The sequence below is a fragment of the Eulemur rufifrons genome, chromosome 20 (genome assembly GCF_041146395.1).
Source record: "Eulemur rufifrons isolate Redbay chromosome 20, OSU_ERuf_1, whole genome shotgun sequence".
Classification (NCBI taxonomy): Eukaryota; Metazoa; Chordata; class Mammalia; order Primates; family Lemuridae; genus Eulemur; species Eulemur rufifrons.
Genome location: NC_091002.1, coordinates 26,041,539 through 26,050,848, shown reverse-complemented (window position 1 = coordinate 26,050,848; position 9,310 = coordinate 26,041,539). Strand labels below are relative to the sequence as shown.

Below are 9,310 nucleotides of genomic sequence, written 5' to 3'. Positions count from 1 at the left end.
GCATTTGTGGGGCTAAGCGTAACAGTGTAATTGGGGGCCGTATGTCTCTACATACTTAGAAGTTATACAACAGTCTCACTAGTGTTAAATAAAATATGTTCTATTCTGCTTGATGGCTATACTTTCATAACAACCTAGAAGGCCAGGTTCAAATTCGGACCCTTGGAGTTCTGTGCCAGAATGTGTTGGCCCAAGGAGAGCTATCCTCTGGATCCTGTATCCAGCCCTCACCCAGCTACCTCTCATCAGTGAGGGAGCTAGCATCAGTGAGGGAGCCAGCCTCCACGTCCAGGCTGTCCCCTGCAAACAGCTACCTTGCGGCCAGGCTCCGGTGTGTAAAGTGTGCATCAGGCAGTGTAGTTTGCCCTCAGGTGAGATGAACCCAGGGATGATGCCCATGAAGGCTCTGTAAATGAGCTTAGTGAGAGTTTGGAAGGGAGTTATGGGGTCTTGGAGCATGTTCTAGAAGAGGTAAGCACAGACTCTGGGTGGGCAGTTCTTGTGTCTGCGGAATCCTCACCCCATGGGGAGGAGAATGGGGGACCCAGGGTAGGGGCCACTCTTGCCAGGGCTAAAGGAGTGTGGAAGTCAGGCTTCAAACGCAGACATTTGGAATCCAGGAGCCCGGTGCTGCTCCCCTGCGCCTCCCAGTGCCAGGAGGCACACTAGCTGAGTCTCAGCGATTTCATGTCCTCAGAGAAATAGAGGAGGATGGACTGGTAAACCGAGGGCCTGACCTCCCAGGCTGAAGGAAACCCTTAACAAAGGTGGAAAGACTGAGGGGTGGAATTTGTTTTTTTTTTTATTTCAGCATATTGTGGGGGTACAAATGTTTAGGTGGGAATTTGCTTTTTAAAGATGAATGAATAAGCCCTTCCTCAGTATGCAGAGTCCATGACAGGTATGCTAAGGGATATGTTGAGCATCATTAAAGAAGGACAAGTAGACATGTCCTGATCTGTAACCTCTGCTAAGTAACTTCTAGATCATTCATGCAATAAATATTTATTGGGCTAAAAGCCAGGCACAGTCCTAATTGCTGAAGCTACACCCCTGAGCAAAAGAGACATGGGTTCTGCCCTCAGGGAGCTCAAAGTCAAGAGGCAGAGGCAGATGTCAGTCAAACCATGGAACATATCATTACACCTGCAGTAACTGCTGGGAGGGGCCAGGGAGCTAGGGGAGTGTAAGGGTCTGGTCTAGGATGTTAGGGAAGGCTGCAGTAGGGAAGTGGCATTAGAGCTGATCATCCTGGCAGGTAAGTGTGAACCATGGGTGGGGAGGGAGAGGTCTAATTCCAAGAATCATCAGCTAGAGAAGACCAGGAAGTCAAGTCAGGGTGAGGCCTGGCAAGTGAGGAGGCCCAGAGGAGGCAGGACAGGTCAGATAGGGCATGGTGGGCCCCAGGGAGGGTGCAAAATCTTTGAACGTCTTTAAGCAGGGAAGTAATGTGATCAGATTTCCTCTGAGGGTTGATTCCTGTGGATTGAAGAAAACCAAGCTTGGAAGCAGGGAGAACAGTGAGTTGGCTACTGTAGGGTTCAAATTTTCCATCAAAGTTCTTATTTTTAAAGATAGAGGAAATGGGCTCCTGTCTCTGCAAAGCCTACAGCAGTTTCTTTGAAGTCTTGTGTTTTGCATTTATTTTTGTTGTTAAAAGATTTTTGTTGTTGTTGGCAATAATACATGAAATAGTCTTAAAAAAAAATAGGGATATACAATGGAAAATAAATTTCCCTTTCATCCTAAACCCCAAATATCCAGTTCTCAGAAGTTACAACAGTTACCAATTTCATTAATATTCTTTCAGTTATTCTATACATAAATAAGCATATATATATTTCATCATTTAAAAATATAAACTATACATACCATGCTTTTTTTTTTAATTTAATTTTTTTAGAGAGGAGGTCTCACTCTGTCACCCAGTTTGGAATGCAGTGGCCTGATCATAGCTTACTGCAGCCTCAAATTCCTGGAATCAAGTGATCCTCCCGCCTCAGCCTCCTGAGTAGCTGGGATTACATTAAATTTATAATGTGTCTTAGAGATTGTTCTGTATTAATACATATAAAATTGTTCTCTTTAACAGCAGCATTGTGTTCCACTGTTTGGGTGTGCCACAGCGTGTGAGACTGGTTCCCTATTGACAGGCAATGTTATTTCCAGTCTTTCGTACCCCAAGTAATGCTGCAGTTTAGCATCCTGGTATATACATCTTTGTGTACATGTCCAAATTTATCTATAGATTTATTTCCTATAAAGGATATCGCTGTGTTAAAGATTATGTGAATTTTAAATTTTGTTAAGACAGTGCCAAAATTTAGTCTTAGTTTCCAAAGATGTTAGTCCATGTTTTATTTAAAAACCCTGCAAAGCTTGCATTCTCCTCCATAATAAATCTGTGTTTATTTTCATGTATAGTGTCCTCCCCCAAATCTTCTTAGTCACTGACAAGCCAGCAAGTGATGCCGTATGGATCAGTGGCTTTGCACATGTTTGGTGCACTCCCATGGAACTGCACCCTCAACTTGGTCTGATCTGACCCCTGCTCACCCTTAGCTTGGTCTTGTACTACTCCACTCTCCAGCCATGCTGCACTCCTTCCTGCTCTTTGTCAGCCACGCCTGGAGTTGACAAAACAGGATGTACCTTTGGTTGAGAATGAGTCCAGGAGCTTCTTGTGAAAGGAATTGGGTGCCAGGCTGAGTTCCCAGGGCAAGAGGGAGTTCCAGAGGATGTGACATACATAGGAGTGAAATGATCAAAGTGCCAGGTTGGCAGTTTAGGAAGATCATTTGCTCCTTAGTTTGTCTCCTGCTCCCCCATCAACCCTCCTCTAACCTCTGCCTTAGCCCATGCAACAGATACTCTTCAGTCCTGATCTTATGACCTCTTGCAACCTTCGATACAGTTGTTAACCCCTTCCACTTGCCTTGGTTTATGCTTCTGCCTGCTCTTATTTTTCTTCTCCCCTTCTGGCTGTCCTGTATTTCCTTCCATCAGTGAAAACTCTCACCTGTCAGAGGCACTCAAGGTACAATCTGAGTTGGTGTAATCTTTTTCCCCTCTGCTTTCTCTCATGACCTGTTAGGAGACTGTGAAATCAATTTAACAGGTCATATAAGCATTTATTTATTTATTTTTGAGACAGAGTCTCACTCTGTTGCCCAGGGTAGAATGCCGTGGCGTCAGCCTAGCTCACAGCAACCTCAAACTCCTGGGCTCAAGCCATTCTCCTGCCTCAGCCTCCCGAGTAGCTGGGACTACAGGCATGTACCACCATGCCCGGCTAATTTTTTTCTATATATTTTTAGCTGTCCATATAATTTCTTTCTATTTTTAGCAGAGACAGGGTCTAGCTCTTGCTCAGGCTGGTCTTGAACTCCGGACCTTGAGCGATCCTCCCACCTCGGCTTCCCGGAGTACTAGGATTACAGAAGTGAGCCACCACGCCGGGACCCAACCTTCTTAAAGATGGCTGACAAGCTCTGTGTCACCTCTTCTTGGACTTTTCCCCAACCACATCTTCCTGTGACTCTCACCCAGCCTCAACATCCTGCGTGTTCTCTGGCCTCCAGGTCTGTGCACAGGCTGTTTCTGCTGCTTGGGTATCTCTTCCCTCTTTGCCTGGTTCTTACCTTGCAGGTTTCAGTCCAGATATCGTCTCTTCTAGGGAAACCTTTACCTCAGACAATTTTATACTGGTTGGGTTTTTTTTTGAGACCAAATATTTTAAAATGCTTTATCAGTGGTCTCCAACCTTTTTGGGCGGGGTAGGGGAGCAGCTGTAAAAACTAATGAAGGGCTGCTCACCTCCTGCTGCGCACACACGCCACCTAAGTTTCAAGGAAGACAATTGGCTGGGGGGGGTGGCGGTGGAGCTCTGTCGCCCAGTCCCTAACGGGCCGAGGGCCACAGCTTCGTGCGACTGCATGTTACTGCTCTGTCTCCCGCTGCAAGTGCACTGTCTTGTTCAAGGCCGGGTGTGCAGAGTGCCTTGCTCGGGGGTCTCGCTCTACTGGCCCTCAGTATTGGTTGAAACTGAATGAATAAATGTACTCTAGTCAGCCAGCCTCAGTCTGGGGAGCTGCACGCTTTCCAGGAGCTCATAAACAGTGAAGAATTGTAACTTGGGGGCTGCCTGATGGGGAAAGGAAGCTGGGGGAAGTTTGTTGCGCTGTAGCCCAAGGCTGTCCCTGGAACGCCAGGCGGGAGGCCCTGGAGCGGATCCTGTGGGGGATGGGCAGGGAAACAGTTTCTTCCTCCGCTCCCTCCCGGAGAGTGGGGGGGAGGGGCAAGGAGAGGGAAGGTTCTTTCCACCGAGGCTCCTTGGCACAGTGCCTGCTTTGAGGAAGGGGGTGGGGAGTGTGGTGAATACAGGCTTTCTCCCGGCCTCTGGCTTCCAGCCCTGTGAGAGGGAGGGAAATCGCTGGCAGAGAAGGGAAAGAGAGATGGGAGGGAGGGAAAGGGGAGGGTCTGGTCGCTTTGGAAGACAGGAACGAGAGGGGCTGCACTGGCAAGAGCTCACCAGGCCCCAACTCCAGATCAGCTCTAGAAATATCCTCACATCACTGAGTCAGAGTGTCAATATGTTGGGAACTTTTAACTCTTAGGATCAGATCATCTTAACATTTTGGGCTGGAAAGAAGTCCTTCAGAGGGTTGTGTCTGGGGTCTACAGGGCACTGGACCCAGAGATCTTGACTGAATCCTGCCTGCAGGCCCAATCTCCAGGGGCTACTTTGGAGGAGTGACTCAGCTATCTGGGAAGTTTCCTGGACTCTCCGTTCCCTTCCCCCCGCCCCCTTTCTGTCTTCCTTCCTTGTAGGGTAAGAGAACATTTTTCTAAAACCCAAGAATACTTTGCATCCCACTCGTGGCACTTACAATAACTATAAGAGGAAGCATCCTCCTCCCTCTTTCCCACGGTTTGTAATCTCCCTGAGGGCAGAGTCTGGCTGGCTTGTTTTATACCATTCAGAACTCTGTTCTCAAACCTGGCTGCCCATCAGCTTGGAGATGACTAAAAATATTTCACCCACTCCAGTGATTCGGATTCCTTGGAGGTGGGTTAGGGCTTAAAAACCTGAGTTTTAACAGTGTGCTAAGTGATTGCGATGAGTTGAGTTTACCTAACAGCTCCAGAGGGCCTGGCACAACACAGCAGGTGCTAAGTGTTGCCTGCAGGGGTGGGAAATTTGCAGAGCAAACAAATGGTGTACAGGGAAGTAGGGATTGAACTACAGTCAGTGTAACTGTGCATCTAACTTTGAAAGGAAATAGTGCACCAGTGTTAGCAATACAAAAGATAAATATTTATTCAGAACAAAACACTCAATTTTACATTCTAAGCCACAAGGAAATAGCAAAAAAACATATAGCAAAGGAAAGACAAAAACTAAAAGAAAAGCAGTGTACTGTCTTTTCTACTTTAACTTGGTTAACAGTTGACCCATGACCTCTTACTTGGCCTGTTTCCCAGGTACATTTCAGAGTTAACAGCTCACTCATAATTCTGGGTTAAAACCATCCTTCTCCCGAGAGTCAGGAGGTTGTAGACGAGTTCGGCTAGCTGCTTCTCTAGGGTTCCTAGCTATTGAGAGTAAGGTGCAAATGTAAACCTTTGGTAGGTTTCTTTACTCAGGGGCACCCCCATTTCTTACTGGTGGCAATGAATGGGAAAGGGTAAGGCCTCCAAAGACCCTGGCAGACATTGGCCACATGTGCCACATGTGGCACCCCAGGGAGCAACAAATGCACTCTGGAGTTTGTTCCTTGGTCCAAGAACCGAGAAGCCCCTGCTAAACCTTCTCTTTCTGCGCCCTCCGCAGATGATCTCTCAGCATTCCCCTGGGCTCATCATTCTGGAGAGATCAGACTTTCTGGGCCCTCAAGTGTGGAGGAAATTTGTTGTGAAGTGTGAGAGGTAGTGGACGGAGCACCGGGCTTGGGGTCAGGGAACTCTACTATAGGCTAGCTCTGGCACCAGACAGCAATGTGAATTCTGACCCAGTCATTTAACCTCTGTGGGCCTGTTTCACCTGCTGGAAAACCAAGGGATTGGTCTAAACCAATTCTCAGGTCCTTTCCAGCAGGAGTACTCTAGATTCCATGATTCTATGAAAAATGGCTTCTGAGCCACCAGAAGAGCTGTCACAAAGTCCATGCATCTTTATGCCACAAGAGAGGCCCTTGGCCACCATTCAGAGCTTATTGATTCAGATTATATACACTTCTAACAACATTGGTTTCACAAATTCTCAGACCACATAGATTTGAAGCAGCAAATTAAAAGGGGAGGGGAAGAGCTGCAAAAGGTAGACACTCTGACAGAAGCCACAGTCAACAATGTTTTCAATTCAACAAACACTGATGGAGTGCCTACCACGTGTTGGGGCCCCGGACCTAGTGCCGAGGCATAAAGATGAGCAAGGCAGCCCAAAGGATGAAAATCCAGGGAGAAAACAAGGTATGGGAGGGGGCAGTAAAAAGTAAAAGGAAAAAAAAATACAAAAACGAAAATAAAATTTTAAAAAAGGGAGGGGCGACACATCTGCACACTACAGTTCACGGTAGTCGTTACTGATGACAGAGTCACCAATTCAGATCAGGCTGAAATGGAGTAAACTCGATTTAAGAAGGCATAGAGGGATGTCTCTTGTAGATTTAAAAAAGATCTCCTTCAAAAACGATAAAAAATGGTCTAAAAAAAAGTTTTGGCACTTAAGAGGGGTAAGCTGGCTGTGTGTTCACCCTGGCAGGCATGGCGGGTGTTCGTTCAGTGCCCGGCCACGCCGGTTAGCTGAGCTGCCACGGAATTGTGAACTGCTTTGGGACACTGGGCAAATGCGTGTCCTCGCTTGCCACAGAGGTTGCACACGATGCCCTTCCGGCAGTAAGGGCTCAGGTGCCCCTCCTCCCCGCACCTGAAGCACCTGTCCTGCGTGCAGCTGCCGCTCATGTGGGTCCGGGAACCACATTTAAAGCACGTCTTGGGCTGCCCCTTGTACCAGCTGTAGCCCCTCTCGGCCCCCAGGAAGAAGGCCCCCGGCAGATGCCTGACTCCCCCCTCCCCCTGGCGCAGCTCGATCTCGCACTTGTACTCCCCGGTCCAGATCCCAAACCTGTCGGTCACTTTCACGGGCACGGCCAGCACGTCGCAGTGGCGCTTGAGCCAGGTCACAATGTCCTCCACGTCCACCGTTTCGTTCCGGAAGAGGATGAAGAGCGTCTTCAAGCTGGACTTGCTCCGCCCCAGGACCACAAAGTTCTCCCAGCAGTCCTCCTGCTCTCGCTTCTCCTCGTAGACGCGCAGGAACAGGGCCAACTTCTCCGCCGAGCGGAAGCTCACGTCGAACTCGCGGCTGCCGGGGATCTGGATGACAGCGTAGATGTCGCTGGGGTCCATGCCGATGGAGCGCAGGATAAGCGCGCCCACCACGAAGTCCCGGGTCGGGCAGGCGCCCTCGTCTCCCTGGAAACAGATGCGGACGAGGAAGCGACCCTTGCCCGGGCCCGCTGCCGCCGCCTGCTCGTCCTGGAGGGGCCGCTCAGCCACGTCCTCGGCCTCGCTGGGCCTGAACGGGGCCGCCATGGCCGCCGCCGCCTCGGCCTTCTTCCTTCTGCCCGCTTCGGCAGCGCCCTTCTTCTTGCGGGGGTCCGCCGCCTCGCCGGCCGGGTCTCTCCGGCGAGCTTTTGGGTCCCCGCGGCCGGCCGGGGGGAAGTCGCCGAGGTCCGGCACGGCCAGGCCGGCTGGGGCGCCGAGCCCGCCGCCCACGCCGCCGCCGCTTTCCTCCTCCCGCCGTGGCGGCCGCTGCTCTCGGAACTCGCCTTTCTTTTCGGCTAGATTCTTCACCACCTGGGCCCAGCCCATTTTCTCGCGTCCGCCTTGAGCCTCCTCGCCCCGGGCCGGTGGCCGCGCCGGGGGCAGGAGCTGCGGCTGCCCCCGCTTCCTCTCTTCCTCCACGCCGCCGCCGGTGGCCATTTTACCTCCTTCCCAGCATCCTCCACTCGCTCCCGCAGCCAAAGGGCGCCCATCGCGCGCTCCCGCCCGCCCGGGCTTTGTGGGTTTGGTCTTTTTTTGAAATTCGATGCTGCTCTCCCCCCCGCGCCCCTCACCCCCCACCAAGGTATTTACATGCGGCGCATACTGGCCGCCACTCTCCCCGAGCCCCGGTAACGGCCCAGCCTCTCTTCCGCTGGCGCTCGCTCCAGCCCCACCTCCTCGACCCGCGCAGGGATGGGGCGCTCGGAGGCGTCCCTTTCCCCGGCGCGGGTTTGGCAGCCTGCGGCCTCGCTCTCGAGGATTTGGCATTTCGCAAGCCGCCCTCGATGATTTCATTCAAGCAGCATTACTAACGGCCCGCGGCCCAAAGGCGGGGCAGAGTTGAGGAAGAGCTCGCGCATTTTAGTTGTTTTCTTTGTACCTTTTCTATTAAAAAAACAAAAATAAAACTTAGCTCTCCCTTCCCCCAAAGCGTACCACCATGCGTTATTTTTTTCCAACGTTGGATTATGAATATTTTCAAACAAAAGTCGAAAGAATTTACAGTGAACATTTTACCATTAACTTTTATCATTAAAAATTTACTATACTTTATCACACTACACTTTTATCCATTCGCCAGCCCTTTTTTTTTCGGTACATTTCCAGATAAGTCATATTGCATTGTTTTTATTTTTAAAAAGACCTCCATCGTACTCATGATGAAGATTATATTATGCGCTTCTTAAGTGCTTGGTACTTTGCTAAGCATGCTGCAGACTTTATTGTAAGGACGGCCTTGTTGAAATAACGAAAAAACAGTAATTTTCTAATAACAGCTAAAGATCAACCTTTAACTGAACAATCAAGTGAGCTAACTCACTACCTTCAGATGCTTGTGAAAACAGAGGCCCAGCAGGTTGCCTGCCAGCAGAGAAAGCAGAGAGCTCATGAGATTAATCTTTAGCTGTTATTAGGAAATCATTATTTTCCTGTTATTTCAGCAAGGCAGTCCTGACATTTACTACGTGGGAATCTTGCAAAAAATGACGGTGTAATTATACCCACTTTACAGATAAGGAGGCAAGGGTTTGGAGACAGGAGTTAAATCACTTGTGGAGTTTATAGGCACGTGTATGTAGCTTGTATTTCTTTAACCACTTTACTTCTGACGTTGTGGATCAAGAACTGTTTGCATCAGCCTCTCCAGGAAACCTTGTTAATGGCAGATTTCCTGGCCAAAGTCAGCACTTGTCAGCATCTCTGTTCCTTCATCTGTCTCAACTAGCGTTTGGAGGCACTGATTCATTTGGATGGTTGAGAG

General features: G+C 49.6%; 1 protein-coding gene across 1 annotated transcript; it reads right to left on the bottom strand.

Moving 5' to 3' along the window:
• Nucleotides 1-5,295: 5,295 nt before the first annotated feature.
• Nucleotides 5,296-8,117, bottom strand: ZCCHC3 (zinc finger CCHC-type containing 3). Its single transcript, XM_069495716.1, has one exon. The coding sequence runs from the start codon at nucleotides 7,984-7,986 to the stop codon at nucleotides 6,781-6,783; it is 1,206 nt and encodes a 401-aa protein (XP_069351817.1). The 5' UTR covers nucleotides 7,987-8,117; the 3' UTR covers nucleotides 5,296-6,780.
• Between the last annotated feature and the right edge of the window lie 1,193 nt (nucleotides 8,118-9,310).